At 39.8% G+C, this 20,884-nt stretch overlaps 1 protein-coding gene across 4 annotated transcripts in view; it reads left to right on the top strand.

The window, feature by feature from the left end:
* The window catches only part of tmc3 (transmembrane channel like 3), a 191,466-nt gene that overhangs the window by 143,927 nt on the left and 26,655 nt on the right, over positions 1-20,884 (top strand). For all 4 annotated transcript variants that reach the window (XM_086071899.1, XM_086071898.1, XM_086071900.1 and 1 more), the window contains 2 exons: positions 6,800-7,048; positions 13,331-13,459. In XM_086071899.1, coding sequence (XP_085928025.1) covers positions 6,800-7,048; positions 13,331-13,459 — 378 coding nt within the window. The remainder of the gene's footprint in view (positions 1-6,799; positions 7,049-13,330; positions 13,460-20,884) is intronic.

Here is a 20,884-nt window from a genome sequence, read left to right as displayed (position 1 = left end):
TATAATATAATATAATTACCTTCATTGGCGATATGCATTATTGTCTTCGCTTGCTTCAGACTTACTTTGCTCCGCTCCCTCTGGTAGATTTCTTCATATTCAAACTGTGGATTATCACTTCAAAACCTTTTAATTTTTTAATCTACTAATTCGTCTACATTGGTTAATTTCTTAAACATAAACTCCCTCATTTTGACAAAGATCCACTGATTTTTTCAAACACGTCAAGATAAAGGGAGGATAAAATAGAGACCTCATAACTCAAAAGACGTCGTAAATAACACAACCCTCTAAATCAGGCTATGAGGTAAACGAGAGAGCTACAGGACACTACAATAAAAATGAGCACAAACAGATACAATTTAAGACACTAATATATGATGACTTTGGGGCCATAAAAAATAGAGGTAACCATATTAATCTAATTCAGGATACAAATTACACAAAACTTACAAATATCTACCATTTCAAAAACAGAAATAAAAATTAAAAACAATACTCCTAGATTTAAGCAAACTAAAAATTATTCTCAAACTGTTAATCAACTTTACCTCTTTTACATATTAGTGGGGCTCATAAAAAACACAGCACAAAAAAAAAAAAATATATATCTCTGGGATTCATAAATCACAGTGCTTTTACTTATTGCTACTCATTTTATTCTATTATTTTTTCTATACTGTAGCTGCAGCTGGACGGAGTCCAGGAAAAAGTTCCTAACGGGGAAAATAAAAGTATATCGTATCATATCGTATTAATTAAAATTCCCATTGTACCAATTCAGAAACTGATTCTCCCAAGGAAAAGGCAAAAATTTAGTAGGCTATAGATTGAAATAAATTTTCTCAATCCCTCATTTCAAATTCACATATGTCGTTTTCAATTTCCTGAAATACCTTGCTATAGATCACAGTTCCCCATCCAACACATTAAGAATGCCTTGCATATACCGTGCAGCATTTCACTGATTGAAGGGTCGCATCCAAGTCAGACCACCAGCTTTCAAAAGTCAATGTTCAGGGCGGCGGCTGTGTCAGACAATGTTCAGCAGGCATCAGCGATGAGAGGAGACATCTCTGTAATGAGGCTTGTACACAGTCACTGGGCATTGTGGAAGTTGAGCACCATGTTTTTTGTAGGCACAGGAGGAGAATGACTTTGCTCTGCGGCTTTGACCTTTGATCTCTGCCACGTCCATTCAGACGCTGTCTGCAATGTGGACCCGATGACACATTTTCGGTCCTTCCAGGCGCTCACCTCGACCAACGAATGCACCCGGCTGATCCAATGCACTACAATGCCAGACTGAGGAAATGGGATCATAGCAAGATAGTCCACTTTCTGCTTTCTCAAAAATGTTTCGTAAAAAACAGCTTTATTTTTTTTATTTTTTTTGAAATACCCTTCAAAATAGCTACTAGCAATACTTGCAAATACAACGTATCAGCAGCTGGGGCGCATCCCGTTCGCAGTTTGTAATCAGTGAAGGCCATCAAACCCTCATCTGCTTTGGAACTTAAACATCAGTTTCTGAAATGACACACTCAGAGAAAAAACAAATATTAAATATCATTATTATTATATCGACTTCAAAAACATTTATAACTTCTTATTCAACTATCCTACTTCTAGCCACAGCTGTACAGATGTAGGCATAATCATGTCAACTCAATACAGCTCAACACAAAATACCACTATTTTATCATTATTCTTTATTTCCTTTGCCCCGAAAAGGGAAAGCTAACAAATTAACCATCTTCATCAAAAACAATATAGTGTAAAAGACTATCAATTCAGTCACTAAAAAATAAAACACTAATCTAATATTCTTCTACAAAAACTCAACAATATCTTTCAAATACTATTACTTATTTTTTATTGTTTATCATTCCTCTCTTACCTAGAAAAGAGAAAAAGTCCCATTACGAGGACACATTATGCTCTAACCCACAGCCCCCTCCTTTTCTAGAAACAGGGGGGGGGGGGGGATCTTAGCATTATACATCGCAAAACCTATTTTACCACATTCCCATTCGAAAAAAAAAAGCCATTATCACACCAGTCTCATCTCACACAAAAACAACACCAAACTTAGTTAAAGATATTGAAGAAAAACAAACAAAATCTCCATACACACAGTTCTCACTCACAATCACAATAATAGCCCCCACCTTTTAGAAGCTAGGTCACACACTCAAATATATACGCACACACTCTTTATTCATTATAAAATAATAAACGGTTTTATTCTATCAATTCGTTGTCTGCAAATCATGCAGCATTTAAACCGCAGTTTTGTACGGTGATTTCAATAAACGGGTTAATAACTTTAAACAAAACACCCGTAAACGGCTCATCTTATTTCGGAGGGGAAGTTATTTTAGCATCAAAATCAGACACTGTATCATTACCAGCATCTATCAAAGAAAATACAAAAGTCTCTCGTACCATTTTGTCCAGCGACAGCTTTTCATACAATCGATCCATAGTTTATTTTTTCATTTTTCATCGACGTTTTTTATTTCCGCATGGCTGCGACTCCAAGCACAAGTTCCGACTATGAACCGGAAGCACATTCAGGACAAACCATTCTGTATCCCGGTCGAAATCGCCCTCCATTTTGTAGTTTTTTACCACTTTCGGTTTATATTCTACGCAAGTAGTATTACTATTTATCAATACAGTGACGTCTCACTGTTAGTATAATAGTTCAATAGGTTACATTTATTCGACAACGTTTAAACAATTTAGACAACGTTTAAACATCTTTACAGGAATAACATATTTGGCCAAAGAACATACACACATAAGAATCACGTGACCTCTCGTTTATACACAGCGGTTATCCAATCCCGCTGAGCTAAACTGTCCTCAATATATTGCAAAATTTTTGCAAGGCGCTTATTTTCAAAATAACTTGTCACGCGCTATCGAATTAAACCGTAGAACAAAAGTAATTCATACGGTAATCCTGACCTCAAAACTACAAAAGTAGAAGCGCCATAAATAAAATAAAAACCACGTAATCTCTCGATTGCAAATACAGCGATACAAATCCAATTATCGCTGTAATCAACCTGGACCCCTCAATACTGTTCAATTTCAAACAGCCGCAATTTCAAAATAACTTATTACGTGTAAATGGACGTTCTCAAATAAGAGTCATGAGCAAATATCAATTAGTCCCAATCGGCCAAACTGCAACAAAAAAACAGCAGAGCGCTACTATGACCTTCGGAATCCTTAGTGGAAGAAAGACTTCTCACGTCATCCGGCAACCCTTTTATTCAATATATATCATAGTCTAAGGATTCTTCGTAGCGAGACGAAAACAAAACAACAACAAAAATCAAGCCGCTACTTCATCCTGCCTCAAAAATGCGCTTTCTAGGTCTGCACTTACGTCACTTTAAATGCACCACCCCACGTACGTGTACAGTTCAATGTCGTAGGAAAAAATCCCAACTCTCAATATAACGACATCAAACTACAACTTGTTCACACAGATCTCATTTAAAATTTTAGACAATTTAGAAGACGAAAAACCAGTTGCAGCGGTCCCAAACAGACAGAACTTCCCTACGTGGATAAAAGTCTCCACTTACCGTACTTTATTTATTTAGGCCTAGAAGTTCCGCCCGTCCGGGAACGCCGCAGCTCGCAAACCGTCAAAATATCTGCGTCACCATTCGTTAGAATTCAGCGTCGGAGGTCACCATTTGATAGATTGGACAATATCTTTATTGTACTCTTTGCGTGTTCAATTAACTGAATGGTGAGATTCTGGTGAAGAAGTCCCTTTGCAAAGGTATAGTTATTCAGAAGACACTCAAGCCGTGTTCCGTTCAGATTGTGTGTCCCTCCTCCTCTCGCACACAGTTATTTATTCCAACTCAGTCCTATACAAAAAGTTTCCTCTCCCCTCCCATAAGCAAGTTCCCATGAGTACAAATCAGATTAGACTTGAACAATAATAAATCAGCCTGTCCTTGGACTCTCTTCGACCAGACAGAGACTGGTACTAGCTATACTCCCTTTAGATAATATAGAAAAGAAACCTGTTACCCTTCTCTTTCCCAGGCAAGAGAACAAAGGACTATAGATTGGCTTAACATATGAATTAACTGTTGTCTTATATTTATATCTTTATAACTAATATCCAAAATGGTTAAAATATAAATTGAAACTGAAAAACAATGTTAATAATCCAACAGAGTCAATAGGCCATAATTTTGACATTTTTACTCAGGGGTACGATAAAAAAATTCCCACATATAAAGACAATAATAATTTTGGATGGTGCCATTTTGAACTTCAACATGTTTTCATAGGCTTTATATTTGAAATCAATATTAACTCTTTGACCGCCAAAAACGTTTAATAACGTTTAGTAAAATCCAAATGAGTGCCGCCAAAGACGTTAAAAGACGTTCACTATGTTTTTTTGTTTTTTTTGAGAAACGGGTGGAGGAAAGCCTTGGCCAGCTGTGCTGAAAGTATCAAGCAGATCGAGTTAGTATACTGACCCGGGCCATGGATGGAGCCCCCTGGGCCGGGGGGTGGGGGGGCGTCTGGGGCTGGGTTGGGGTGGATGGGGGTCGTGGGGGGTGCGGGGGTTGTGGTCCGGTGGGGTGCCTGGCGGGCCTGCAGTGCCCCGTCCTGCTGCGTTGGGTCGGGGGCGCGGGCCGTGTTGGGGTGGGGGGCGCTCCTGCTCCTGGGTTTGCTCTCCGGCCGGTGGCCCTGGCGGGGCCCGGGGGTCGTCCTTTGGCGCTGCCGCGGGCTGGGGGGCCCTGAGGTGTTGCGCTTGCTCTGTCCTGGCAGGGGTCGACGGCTCCCCTCTTTGGTGGAGATTTTCATGCATGCCAGATCCACCACACCAGCATCTATCGAAACTCAGACACAATCTGCTTCCACCTCAGATCATTGAATCGGTGGAGGCTGGTGCCTGTGGATCTCACTCGGCTTCGTCTGTCCTTCCTTCCTTTCCTCAGTCTCTCCTTCGGTCTCTTGAGGTCTCCCTGATTTTTTTTTGGGGGGGGGGGGGGTTTGTTGGAATTTAGATGTTTCTGGGGTTGGGGAAGAATTCTGGTGGGTGGCCCGGTGGGTGGTGTCTGGACGGTGCTGGATTTCACTTTCCTTTGTTTTCTTTGGTCCCCTCGGGTCTCCTGACGGCGGTGTTCGGTTTAGGTGAACGGTATGGGATATTTTCTAATAGGTTTTTGGTGAGCTAACAAATACACGCACGCACGCACGCACATACACATACTCACCCATATACAATTTTTTTTTTATAATAATATATATATATATTTTTTTTTTAATTAAAAAAAGAGCAATGATGATGACATTACCGAATGAACAATACTGAGCTCTTTAAAAACAAAAACTATTTTTAGGCACTAGATGACAGCGATGACTCTCTTTGGACAAGATCGGGTAGGAGTCAGTAGAAGACGTGAGGCGGAGCTAGAGTGTTGAGGGGAGAATGGCTGAGGAAGCGAAAATGGCGACCGGTTGCAAGCTGCTCACGCTTGAGCATTTTTTTGAAAGACGAAAAGCATCGACCAATGCTAAAGAGCACATTGATGATGATGATGGTGATCCGAGGTTGACGCCGAAGTTGGAAGCGTCAACGCGGCGGCTTCGATCACGTCGTAAAGCCTCACCGACTAGCGATGCTAACGGCGGAAAACGTGGTGCACAACCGAGCACTTCTGCACATGCGGACGTTCAATCGGACGATGAAGAGTACCCCGAGTCCAATGCATATTCATCGGAGGAGTGGGTACAGTCTGATCACGGAGAGGACACTGGTTCTGGACTACGATGCCACCATGAATGGAGTGGATAAGATGGATCAGAACATCTCTTACCACTCAGTATAGGAACTGAAAGACATGAGGAAGCCAGACGTAACACCAGGTCACCGTATCATGATCCTGAGAGTAGACTTGATGACAACATGGCCAAACACACACTGTAGTATATACCTGCTACTCCCCGGAAAAAAAAGGCCGGCAAAAAAGTGTTGTAGGGTCTGCACACGAAGGGGCAATCGCAGTGAAACTAATCTGTGGTGCAAATCCTGCTGCGTCCCCTTGCACGCAGGGGAGTTTTACACAATATACCACACAAAAAGAAAAACTGTGTAGTTGAAACATCTACACAATTGTAATAGTACCACAGTTGCACACATTTGTAAATAGTTTGCCAAATTGTTTTGTCAAATTGTTACACTGTTGAATGTAAATAAACTTATTTTGCTATCAAAAAACACTTTTTCATTGTTGGTGGTAGTGTTTTACAGAAGTAAAGCATTGTTTAGGTGTTTGTGGCATCAAAAAAAGGTGTCAAATTCACTAGAGTGCATGAAATAATATAGTTTCACAAAAAGCTTGATTTCTCCGTATTTTGGTCCAAAACAGAGCATTTAGATGAAAATAACCTATTTTCTATTGTTTATTACTGAAAAACAGAATAAGGTAGAAACTAACTTTTTTTTCTGATGAAAGATGAGAGTTCAATCTTTCATTTGGTAGTATCTGGGTTTCCATAGTCCAAACACAAAATTTTCTGTGGACCTTGAAAGATCAGTCAAAATGCTTAAATCAGCTGGCACCCACATATCCTCTTTTCTGAAAATGATTGGCAGTCAAAGAGTTAATAAAAAGCAAAAAGCCAAATTTGGACTTTCCTTACGAGGGTTTTAAGGGTTAAAAAAATACAATGATGTATTTTAAAAGTAATTGTCTAAAACTTAGATTCAGGTGATTAAAAACTGTATATTTGTGTTTCCCAGATTCCAGTGAGTCCAGTGAACTGGTCTGACACTAGATCCTACTTGGCCACTATTGCACAGCCTGCTGCATCCAGTCTGTCTACACTGCTATCTGAGTACTCACATCGCAACATCACCACCATTGCCACAATGCTAGATGTGACCAACAGAAGCAGGGGAAGCTCTGAGACCTTCTCCAACCAAACTGCTCATGTTGAAAAAAACACTCGCTCTCAGCAGGACCAGTGCTGGGAAACCTACGTTGGGCAGGTTATGTTTGTACTTTGTTACAGTTATTATATATTTGACAAATCCCTAAATCTAATATAGTGCTGCTGTCAATTCTTATGATTGGCTGTGAACTGTTCAGTGCGCACCATACCTCTCACCCTTAAAGTGTACCTCCGCAAATGGTGTAGTTTGATAAATATCTGGTGTTCCCATCTGTGTGTTTAATCTTGTATATGCCCAAACATGCAACTGCATGCCAGATCGTTGTTGCTTTAATAATGTCATTTGTCGTCACGGCCAATTACTGCTTATCCTTGTTTTTTCGCTTGTTATAGAGACATCCATACATTTGCATTCCGCCATGATAGCTTTTTCATAGACCAGAATCCTGTGCGAACAGGCACTGCCAGCAGCAGCCAATAGAGATCCGAATGCCGACGTCACACATCCCAAAATGGACGTTAACGCCGCCATTTTGGCAGTATAGAAACCATGTTCGCCACTTTGAGTAAACGGTAAAAGCCGCAGGCCGCACTTTAACAGTGATTGACAGCTGTTGTGGACCAGGTTCCACAACAAGAAGAGGCAAAAAAAAAAAAGATCATTCTCCAGGCTACCAAAAGAGGAACCAATACGTAGCCAATGACTCACAGCCATAAAAAAGGGTGAACAACAGTACGGAGGAACTGCGATGCTCCTCATTGTGGTAGATATCATTTGTGTAGCAATCATTTCATATCAGATGAGTCAATTACTGAATCAGTGTCATGTAGATGCAGCCCAATTGTATAGTTATTAAATGAAGGTGAAAGACGTGATCGGGCACTTTGTAGGCCTACATGGTGCCAGAATCAGCAGATGCTAACCTGCGTGAAGCTAGCCTACCACATGCCAAATATGGGGAAAATAATCAGTTTCGTTTGTTTATGCTGCACGGTTTAATAGCTATTACACAGTTGAATTGAATAACTGACCAACAGCATAACTGACAGCATAAATGACGGCGGCACTGGCCAAATCAGCAGATGCTAAGTTGCTAACATACCTAAAATAACATTGCAAGACTTGCATGAAACTGCTAACTTCTTTGGGATGTTGACCACACATTAAGGGGAAATAAATCTAGATTGTACAAACTTGTAAAGCCCTTGTATGATCATATTTGCAAGGACTCACCAGTGTATGTGTGGAGGGAATTCCACATACCAGCATCGTCAAGTTGGGAAAAAAGCACTCCTGACGCTTCATTGGCAACAGTAATATCATCCAACCTATCCATCTTGCGTATGTATGTCATGTTGTTTTCATCAAAGTGAATGTGAATTCTCTTGGACCGAAAGTTGACGGATAAATGTGAGTACAGCCATTGCAAGTAATAGGCTTCGATACTGCCACATGGTAGGGATGAGCCGGATATCCGATACACGAATATCCAGTACAGATAATTAATTGGCCATTTCTCAACATCAAGAACACAGAGTACGTTCTTGTGATGCAACAAGTAGAGTCTTGGTAAACCCGGTCTCAAGAATGTACTTCCCAAGCATGCATATCTTGCTGCCGTATTTCTGTAATTCATCGCAGTTTTATCATGTGACTAGCATTCAATGAATTTGTACTACTATGTTGATGTTTCAAAATGTTTGTACAACATTCAGCAATTAAAAACCTTACTTACGTCCTTGTGATTTTGTGAGACGTCATCAGTGGTGCCCCAAGTACTGTTACAATCAGAAGTATGCATAAACCAAGACCACACGAAATTCCCAGATGTCGTTCTTTTTTGCTAGCTTGCCAGTGCAGCCTCCCATTTTTTTCAATCAGACGCCTACTAATTGTTATGCCTCTACTGCACAGTAGGTGGCGCTATGTACCACAATATATTGTAATCCACCTCAATAGAAGTCTGGAGAAAAATAATCTCCCAAATCCCATCAAGACACTTGCTGTGCATCAAGATGACACGTTTTTGGCAATGTCATGTTGGTTTCCCCGTGACCGTGTTCCTTAAACGAAACAAATTTCAATTTTCAAACAAAATTTTATTCATGTCAAACACTGTTAATTGTTCATTGTTTGAATATTGTACATTTTGTCCAGCACAATCCGCTATAATCCATCCATGCATTTCCTGAACCGCTTACATGTGCTATAATATGTACTTAACCGGTGGTCCCCGGGGGCTGGGGGTCGGGGGTTGGGGGGCTGCCGGTTGGTCGGGGTGGGGTCGGGGGGGGGCGGCTTTGTTGGGGGGGGGGGGCTGGGGGTGGGGGGTGTCTGGGGGATTGGGGACGTGGGGGCGGCTGGGGCTGGGTTGGGGTGGGTGGCGGGGGTGGATGGGGGGCGGGGGGTCGTGGGGGGTGCGGGGGTTGGGGGCCGGTGGGGTGCCTGGCGGGCCTGCAGTGCCCCGTCCTGCTGCGTTGGGTCGGGGGCGCGGGCCGTGTTGGGGCGGGGGGCGCTCCTGCTCCTGGGTTTGCTCTCCGGCCGGTGGCCCTGGCGGGGCCCGGGGGTCGTCCTTTGGCGCTGCCGCGGCCTGGGGGGCCCTGAGGTGTTGCGCTTGCTCTGTTCCGGCGGGGGTCGACGGCTCCCCTCTTTGGTGGAGATTTTCATGCATGCCAGATCCACCACACCAGCATCTACCGAAACTCAGACACAATCTGTTTCCTCCTCAGGTTATTGAATCGGTGGAGGCTGGTGTCTGCGGATCTCACGCGGCTTCGTCTGTCCTTCCTTCCTTTTCTCGGTCTCTCCTTTGGTGTCTTGAGGCCTCCCTGATTTTATGTTTTTTGGATTTGTTGGGGTCTGGATGTTTCTTGGGCTGGGGAGGAGTTCTGGTGGGGGGTGTCTGGTCGGTGCTGGATTTCACCTTCCTTGGTTTTCTTTGGTCCCCTCGGGTCTCCTGGTGTTCGGTTTAGGTGAACGGTATGAGATTTTTTCTAATAGGTTTTCTGGTGAGCTAACAAATACACGCACGCACGCACGCACGCACATACACATACTCACCCACACACACACACACAAAAAAAAAAAAAAAAAAAAATAATAATAATAATAATAATAATATGTACTTAAATATATTTCAACATTTAGAGACTCCGTTTGAAATTAATTGTTTATAAAACAAAAGTCTTTGGCATAATCTTTGGATATGCATACTAAGTATCCTTACATTATATAATATTGTACATTATGGGCAAAAATCTCCTGTGTGCAATAATCCATCCATGCATTTCCTGAACCGCTTACATGTGCTATAATTTGTATTTAGATATATTTCAACATTTAGAGACTTAATTGTTTATAAAAGAAAAGCATTTGGCATAATCTTTGGATATGCATACTGTTGTTTGGACTTGTCTTGCTCATCGCCTGATTTTTATATATTTTATATTTTATATACGCTTTCTGCAGCTGTGACATGTATGAACATTTATTTGTAGGGCCTTTTCTTAATTAGGAAAAAGAGTTTATAAGCGGCAAGGATATAATAATTGAAATAATTGAGGTATAGTGAGTGTTGTTTTGTGGCCAAAAATTTCAGAGTATAATTTCGATTGCTACACACACATAAAAAGCAATACAAATTTACCCCCAACAACTGTCAAAGACGTAAGACATTGACAACCAGATATGACAGACAGGGCATATGGTGCTAAAGGAAGGATAGCTTGTTGAAACTGAAGAATGTCAGTGTCAGTTGCGTAGGACGATGTTTTGTAACCTTGCTCTTGCAAGATGTATTCTCTCTATGTATTTGTGATTTCACAAACTCCCGAGAATCCATCTTGTACCGCTCCCATTGATTTCCACTGATATGAACCACTGGTGGTTTGGACCAATCACAGAGCGACATTGTATTTGGGGGCGGGATATGCAGCTGTGACGAAAACAAGAAGCGCCAAAGCCGTGGGAAAAAACGAACCAAACATGGCGACACCGGTGGACGAATGCGTGGACGCTGCAATTAATTCTGTTCTCACTGAATTAATCTCTTGTATCCGCATATCAACATTGCAAAACCGACAACATAAACTCAACGCCATGATATCAGCTAGTCACAACAGTCGCATGTCGGTGACGACATTTTCATCCTTTGCCGTGATCGGTTGAAACAAAAGTTAGGTAGACGTGCACACGATTCTGCTTCGTCGAAGCGTTGTACAGCATGCCCCATCTTTCCTGAGCAAATCAACGCAGAGCAGTCCCAGACTGATATTGTGGAGAACTCCCTCGATTGAAGCACAAATCAATCTGGCTATTGCTATGCTAGATGTTTTGAGGGGGAGAAAAAAAGAGAGGTACCCTGCATCAGGTTAGCTCTTTTCCTCATCTTTTTCAGCCATCTACACTTAGGCCATCTCCTTAATTTAACATTAGTATGTTCTTCGAAGTCTATACCAGTGTATTTGGCACCAGGGATATCATTCTTGCTAGTAGACGGTTTACATCCGTTTAGCATGACTGGCCCGCCGAGTTTGACCCCCTTGCCAGACTCATGAATATTAATTAAGTGTGGTGACGTATATCTTGCGGTACCCCATTGGAACAGTACTTGGGCCACGACTGATGACGTTTCAAGACATTACAAGGAAGCACTGACAAGAATGCATATTGAGAAACAGCCATTTTTTCCAGATACAGACATAACCCGGTATCGGTACCAGATGTGATCGGGGGGTATCGGAGTCGCCTACCGATGGCGTCACGCTACAGGATTGGCTGGAGATTATCCGTTTACAATTGTTTAATAAAGTTATTTGGGGAAAAAGTCCGGTTGACATCAAAACATTGGAAAGAAAATATTAAAGATGTCATTTAAATAACAAAATTTATCGACTGAAATTGTCAAAACGTAAATAAACCTAAGAATATAAAAGCAGGATACTTGAAGATTTAACAAAAATATAATAATAATTGAAGCACCGTCAAGCTTGCCGATGACGAAAGTACAGCAACGCTAAAGAAATGCACCATACAGACGTGTTCACTTCGGTTTGGTTTCTTTTTTTAGCAGTTCACAAATCACAATAAATCACAAAAATAGTCTTAATGATAATAGGACCACATTAGAAATCTAAACTGACATAATATATACTAATATTTGTCACATCTCAGGCAATTAATTTGTGTATTTATCATTTATTTATTCATTTTATTATTTATTCAATATATCTTACTTTTATATTCTTAGGTTTATTTACGTTTTTACAATTTCAGCCCGTACATTTTGTTATTTAAATTACATCTTTAATATTTTCTTTGCAATGTTTGTCGTCAATTGGATAATTTCTAGCCGATCCTGTAGTGTTCATTAGGCGACCCCGATACGATCTTGCAGGCCGATCACATCTGGTACCGACATTGGATATAATTCCTTATTATCCGTGTCCGTGCTCCAGCGCTCCTCTCTCACTGCAAGCTGCTTTTTTTTTTTCTCCGTGCCATGAGCCAGTCACCCCATCCCATGTACCTCCATCCCCCCCTACTGGCAGCATGTTGAGTGAGTGGTTAGCTTGTGTGCCTCACAGTTCTGAGGTTGGGGTTTGAATCTTAGCTTCTGTGTGGAGTTGGCATGTGCTTAGATTAATTAAAAACTCTAAACTGTCCATATGTGTGAATGTGTGTGTGAATGGTTGGTGAAGAAATGATTCTCCGTTTCTCTGATGTAATTCACCCACCTCCAACATCACTAGGCATTAGTAACTTGTGACCTAGAACCAAAACAGCTAAAGCTCAATGCCAATTGAGAATTCAATGGAGTAAATTGCTATCTTTTAAAAGAACAATAAATGACACAATGATAACATTTTATGGTGATATAAATGTCTGCACATATGAATAGTGGTTACTTTTAAACCCTAGATTGCTGCCAAATCTGGATAAAACCTCCTACCGCTCTGGACTCTGACTACACAAAAATGTTGAAGCTGCTACAAAGAAACAGGCACATAAACAAAATGAAACAAATGATGGGAGAGGGAGTATAACCTCTTTGGCGGACATTATGTACTGTATGTGTAGCCGACTAAAAGTAATAATAATAATAATAATGATAATAATAATAATAATAATAATAATCTAACCTCAGAACCCAAGCCCCTCCCAAAATAGAGTAATTCTGTCTTTCAGACAGGACTTGTTTATGTTAAGTGTTTTACTTTAGATAATGGTTCGATAAATGGAAGATAAATAAAATTTTATGAATACATTATGTATAATGAATTGCATAATTATTTGATTAGCATGAAATAACATTGCAAGACTTGCGTGAAACTGCTAACTAGAACTACTATTTGTTTAAACCATATGCTGTACTTCCAGGAAATGCTGAAGCTGTCCATCATCGACATGATCTTTACAGTGGCCAGCATTCTGCTCATTGATTTCATCAGAGGCTTGGTCGTTCGTTACCTCAGTGACTGTTGCTGTTGGGATTTGGAGAGCAAGTTCGTAAGTTAAACACAGTTAACACCATGCACTGGTTGAGCCAGAGGGGAGGCCGGGGTGGCACGTGCCGCTGCTCAAATGAGATTGGACCCCGCAGGTGCCAAATTATTGAAATATCATGGCACCGGCGCAGTGACGCTGCACGTCTTGCAATGCAGCCTGCCAACATTTTTATCAATCAGACGCCTACTAATTGTTATGCCCCACCTGCACAATAGCTGCCGCTATGTACCACAATGTTGTAATCCACCTTATAACGAGTCTGGAGAAGAAAAATCTCCCGAGTCCAATCAAGATGACATGTTTTTGGTAATTTGGTCATGTTAATTTCCCCGTCAGACGTGAGTGACTGTTTGTTTAAAATAACTTTTATGTTCAGATAGATCGTTTTGGACGGACATCAATAAGTTAACGTTGTTTTGCACAAACAAAATAAATGCATGAGCTGAATGACGAACGGAGATGTGAAACAGGAAACAAAAGCACGGAGCGGCCTCCCAAATTAAAAGCATAGATTTCAAAATGAGATATTTAAACATCACACACAAAACAGCTTGAAGAATACAGCTTAGCACTTACTTACTTGGTATATAGGCCCTCATGTTTTTAGTTTAGAAGTGGGGGATTTATAGCAGGATTTAATATTATTATTACATTATGTGGTTGTAAATAAAGTGCTAGGAGTAACAATTTTTTTTTCATAGGGTGTGGTGAAACAAGAAAATATGACTTTTAAAAAACAAATTGCAAATTTTCATTTATGTTAAACACTGCTAATTGTTCAATGTTCTAATATTGTACATTTTGTCCATTGTTAACAAAAATCTCCTGTGTGCTAAATCCATCCATGCATTTCCTGAACCGCTTATTCTTCACAAGGGTCGCAGGAGCGCTGAAGCCTACATGTGCTATAATTTGTATTTAAATATATTTCAATATTTAGAGACTCCAATTGAAATTAATTGGTGATAAAACAAAGTATTTGGCATAATCTTTGGATACGCATAAGTATCCTTGGCCCCCGCCTGCCCCCCCATTTATAAAAGTCTGACTCCGCCACTGACACCATGACCTCATCATTTTATTTTCTTATTATAAATTAAAGGTAGCAGTTTCGTGTTGTTTTTTAACTATGCATAAGGTTTCACTTCTTAAATTGGCTGGCTTGAAAATTCAGCACACAGTTAATAAAACCTACATTAACATCTTATTTTGGGATTATACAACAAGAATGTCACATCTGTTTTAAAGAAGTCTGAAGATTTTTAAAATCTGTTTAGCTGCAGTGTGTACAAAAAATAATGACATCTTACATGTTATTACAAATATCTGCTGAAGCACAATATTTGTATATGCATATTTATGTATATTTTTAGAGAGACAGTTAAAATCACTCCATATCCCGATTCCCTGCTTATTTATGAGAAATGTAGTACAATTGACCTTTCACAAACCACGCCCAAACCACACCCCCAGTCCAGGACTGGACTGACACAAAAAAAATCGGCCCTGGCGTTTGGACTTAACCTATGATTGCTGGCTACCACATCGCTCTTAGGCCGGGAGTCAGGTCCACTCCTCAGGATGTTTTTTGTTACCTTTTTTTGACTATTATTTTGTTCGTTTGGTCACAAGGGCCAAAAAACACCCTTTTTTGGAAAAGCTTCTGGTGAAATTGTGTAATTGCAAATGACAAGGTACAGCAACTGCATAAATGGTCAGAAAACTTTTGCATGGTTTATCCTAACACATGGGCGAACTTGCAGAAAACAAATCATGGGCTTCCTGTATTTCAATTCTCAAATATCACCCTCAACATACCCTAAAAGAACAAAAAATGTCTCTCCGCCTGTCAAATTACTATCAAAGTGATCCATTTCAAACATTTTATTGTACATCTCATTACCTCAAATGTATATTAAAAACTTCCCACATTTCTAACCTTCAATTTAAGTCCAAGATGAGCTTTCTATCTAGAGTATTAGAGGAGCTATGACCAAAGTACTCCTAGTGTACCCTAAATCGGGGGAAAAAAATGAAAATTCCAGAATTACCATTCCAAATGGGATTAAGCATTTTTTTATTTTTTGCATCTAAATAAAATCTTAAACAATATTTGAAACATGGGTTATGTAGTACTATACTATCTGAAGTGAATTACATAAAAAGTGAGTAATGTTATGCCCTAGGTGGACCAGGGTATCAATGTGCAACATTAAATACAATCACACAAAATCCGGGAACCAAATAGGAGATTTGAAAAAGAACAAGATCCTGACAAGGAATAAAATGACTTGTGAACCTTTCTTAACAATAGATTAACATTCTGTGTTAAAAAAAAAAAAAAAAAAAAGCTTAATCAGCTTAACCATAAAATTGAATTATGATAAAATATAACTGGATTTTAATCATCCTCTTCCTGATCATCATCTATACTTGTATGGATTTCATCAGCTGCTAAGTCATGCTCTTCTGTCAAGATATCGACAAGGGCTTTGGGGATGACGTTACACTCAAACCATAGTGGTTCTAACTTGCCTGTCTCTGTGTTTATGTGAAATCCATGGTCAAGAGGGGATGGGATCTCTGGGTAGTCATGCTCATGAGCTGGAAGGGTATCTGTTGACCTTGCAAGACGGTCTTCTTCAAGTACATAAGAAAAGTAAATTTACAGGTACAGCAGCTTGAAAAATTATTCATCCCCCTTGAGTTTTACATTTTGACACGGTACGACCACAAACAAATATATTTTATGTGAAAGTTACAGTTTTTTCCAATTGCTAAAACACAATTTTGCAAGCGAGGCTGGTTTTATCAAAATGCTTAACACAATTCATAAAACCACACACCCGAACTGCAAAATCCCTCACATATCCTTCAAAATGAAGCACTGCAACCAAAACTACATATAGCTTAATCAAAATCTAACTTTTGCACCAATTTGCACACACATCATTCATATTACCAGATTTATGTCTAATCAACTACACACCGTTGGGCATAATGAAAAGCACTCTCATCTTTAGTATGCTTTGCCATGATACTAACTATAATAGTTCAAATTGTAGAACATCCTTCAGATTGTTCACATGAACAGAAATATTTGAAAATACACAAAAGCTGGTGGAAATTTAAAACAATTTAAATGTACTTTTTTTTTCACCAAATCAGTGCACATCTTAAATTTTTTTGTACACAGAATGTTAATCTATTGTTAAGAAATGTTCACAAGTCTTTTTATTCCTTGTCAGGATCTTGTTCTTTTTTTAAATCTCCTATTTGGTTCCCGGATTTTGTGTGATCATGTTTAACGTTGCGCCTTGATAACCTGGTCCACCTGGGGGCATAACATGTATGTATTATGTAATTCACTTCACATAGTATAGTACTACATATACATAATCCATGTTTTAAACATTGTTTACGATTTTATTTAGATGCAAACAAAAATAGCTTAATCCCATTTGGAATGGTCATTCTCGAATTTTCTTTTTTTTCCCGATTTACAGTACAGTGGAGTACTTTGGTCATAGCTCTAATACTCCAGATAGAAAGCTCATCTTTGACTTAAATTGAAGGTTATGAATGTGGGAAGTTTTTAATAGACATTCGAAGCAATGAGATTGTCGGGGTTATTATTAAATCTTCCTCAAATGATTCAACCTCGTGAGACAAGGATCAAGGAACACACCCAAGTTTGTCTTTCTGCAGGAACGAGGAAGTGGGATGCAATCAGCACCAAATAACTTCCTGCGTCCACCTCCCTGTTCTGCGCATTTATTCACATGTTTAGAAGGCAGAACAAAAGGCGGTACTAAATTCATAACGATAAAACCATGCATCTGGTGTATGTGTGTGGGTGGTTGTGTAGCATTTTAATTCCAGCAAATAGTAAAGGGCTTATTCATGTGATAACTTATTATACAATTTTTCCAACATTCCCCCCAATTATCAAATGAATAGCACATTCAAACATCATATAGTCAAACTTCAAAATAATTTCTTGATAAAAAACATGTGTGTACTCATTTTGTTCCTTTCACTTAAAACATTGGTGTCATCCAAATCTTCATCATATAGTTCTGTCAATTCATAATAATTTTCATCATTTTGTTTTAAATATACATATGTCCAGCTATCAGACCTGTGTTGTCAATTATTATTATTGCTAATGAAAACATTATACAACATCCTTGAATTCTGAGTATCTTCTCCATAATTATTTAAAACATACCATGTATTTGTTAAACAGACAAATAAAATATTCCTATCATAAAGCATAACTATATATATATATATAGATATAGATATAGATATAACACAAATTATAGTCTTCAGTCAACAATATCAATACCACATAGAGCATAATGCAACATTCTCTTTTCATCAAAAAACATATTAACGGAATAATCATCAATACAACAATATAATCCAAAGTGTTGTCCATAAAATGGAATCCGTGACTTTGGACTGCTGCAGATGGGAATCTATGACGTTGGACTGCTGCAGACGGGAATCCGTGACTTTGGACTGCTGCAGACGGGAATCCGTGACTTTGGACTGCAGCGGGCGAGATTCCATGACTTTAGACTGCAGGAGGCGAGAATCCGAGACATGAGCCTGCAGGAGGCGGGAATCCATAGCTTTCGCTGGGTCCTGAATTGGTGGGATCATTTTGTCATGATACTGGGTGCGTATGAGAGGGTGGACCTAAAGGCGAGGAGACACATCAGGGAGACAAAAAGAGAAACTTTATTGAAACAAGTGGGGACGGGTGAGAGGACGAGGACTGGGGAAGACGTGACTGGAGGAGATAGGGGCAGATGGGTTGCCATGACTGGACTGGGGCGAGAGAAGACTGGTTGCCATGACGGGACTGAGAGAGTGGAGACTGGTTGCCATGACAGGACAGAGCGACAGGAGGCTGGTTGCCATGACGGGACAGAGCGAGAGGAGGCTGGTAGCCATGACGGGACTAAGCGAGAGGGGACTGGTAGCCATGACTGGACTGGCTGACTTGTCGAAACTTGAGAAGCTTGGCGGAATGTGGAAAACTTTGCTGGAAGGGGAGTACTTGGCGGTGACGTGGAGAACTTAGTTAAACGTGGAGACTTGAAGGTGACGAGGGCAAACTAATAGAACGAAGAGAACTAAAAGGTGACTTGAGCTACAGGACAGTGACAAGGATGACGAGACAACGAGGGGGGGCCAGATTGAGACAAAGGGAAATTTAATGGTGACGTGGAGGACTGGGCAGGAACTAAGACAACTAAACGAAGACGAGGGTGACCAGACTGAAACAAAGATGACTTACATAAACTCGGGCTTGGCTTGAACGAAAACACACACACACACGGATTCCAAACAAACTGACATAGACAATGATCCCACACCGACTGGACAAACGCAACAGACTAAATACACCAACACGAATGAGACATTCCTGGGGAACACAATAGGAAGAGGGCACTGATTGGTCAAACACACCGGGAAGGGAACAGGCACACAGGTGGACTTAATAACGACATAACGAGACACGGCAAACACACAGGAACACAAGACAAACACAACAAACACACCAAAATAAAACAAAACCCTAATGCTGCCATAATAATAACGCACAGTTGTTTTGCTGGAACAATTTCAACTAATTTTAACGTTTTAAAATAATCAATTATTAATCAGTACTTGGTAATATTCACATTGTATTAATGTTGTTCAATTCAATAAAATCCACTGCTCTAACAAAAACATCCAATCACCCAAAAAATGTTAACATAAAAAATTAAAAACATCAAATTCATATGTAGTAAAGTGTTGTTACCATGTTTACCAAATATGCCCCGTGTTGAAACATTCATGGCTCACAACGCAAAATTATTATCCAATCCACAAGATTATAAAAAGCAACGGCATAATTACAAGAACAAAGGGACCTCGTAGCCGCGGCTGCTCGTGCCCTAATTTGCGGAAAGAAAAACAAACAAACATTGTAGCTTACATGTCTTGAAGGGGCAGAATTTTTAGGTATACTCATAGTAGACTCATAGGCAAGCACTTTGCAAAACTAATTGTATTATACTACATGGAGCTAAGTTTAATGTAATACATTTTTCCAAAGTTATATGTAGTTATAATAAAGCCACCATCCAAAATAATCATTTCATAAACAATGAATATCGGTATATGATACTGTCTTAAGTTCTACTTCATGTTTTCTAAACAAAACTGAGGTCGTAACCATATCAGCAATCAACTGTCTGCTCAAATGGCTTTTTTAATATTTTGGTAAAGCCAAAACTGCCATTGTTCAATTTAATTCACAAACTGCATTTTTCCACATTTGTCTTTGTCATTGGTGTGTCAATTCAATTTCATTGTTATCTTAGCATAATTAGCGCCCCAACTTATGCAATAATTGCACAGCCCCAAATCCAACCGGTGGTTGTTATTTTATTTTAAAATAGGATAATCAAAAACATCAAAAAGCTCTTAACGGGTCACAATACTACCCATGGGTTTAAGATATCATTTAGTGTTTTTGTTTCAAATCTTAGGGCCGACAAGATTGCTTCTTTTCTCGCTGGGTCTCCATAATAACCACTTTACAGTCAAAACGTCCCTAAAGTGGCCTGCATGCTCAGAAGAAGATACGTCACTCACAACGGTGCATATTAGACTTTCCATGACGTCGAGGTCGAATATATGCGACCTGGCCGTTCAGACTGCGGTCGCATTGCAAAAATTCGGATACGTATCCGATCTCGGACCACATATGAAAGTGACCCAGGTCGCATATAAAAAAATCTGAATTGAGCCGTTCAAACTGACATATAAAAGTCAGATACAGGTCGTATTTGGGCAAAAAAATCCGATCTGGGTCGCATTTGCCTGCAGTGTGAATGTAGCCTATGTCTCCCAGCTGGCCTAGGAACACCTTGGGATCGCACCGGATAAACTGGACGAAGTGGCTGGGGAGAGGGAAGACTTTGCTTCCTTGCTGAATCTGCTGCCCCCGCGACCCGACCTTGGATAAGCATGGATGGATGGCTGATTTATAAAGTCTGCTTTTCTGCATATTTTAATATTATGAATATATCCTTCCACTGCAGACTGCGTATACCCTTTTGCCTCGATCTGGATGATATCGCACTTGTATTGCTCTTAAAATACTCTCTGACATACTCTGGTACGTTCATTTACATTGCAAGTGTCAACTGGGCTTTTGTGAAAGGTCACTTGTGTTAAAAGTGGTTAGCAAGGTGAATCAAGATAAATTATTGTATTGATATATATCGGTACATTTACTCAAATTGATGAGGACATCAATCACGTGATTCGATAATTTATGAGCTATGTTTAAAGGTGGGGGAAGTAATGAAAAAATATTTAAACTTATTTAAAACCATACTATTATTCAATGTTTTT

Source organism: Leptonotus elevatus, chromosome 3 (genome assembly GCF_054856555.1).
Source record: "Leptonotus elevatus isolate MCC_2025b chromosome 3, RoL_Lele_1.0, whole genome shotgun sequence".
Classification (NCBI taxonomy): domain Eukaryota; kingdom Metazoa; phylum Chordata; class Actinopteri; order Syngnathiformes; family Syngnathidae; genus Leptonotus; species Leptonotus elevatus.
Note: the sequence above shows the minus strand (reverse complement) of the source record. Positions and strands in the feature narration are given on the sequence as shown.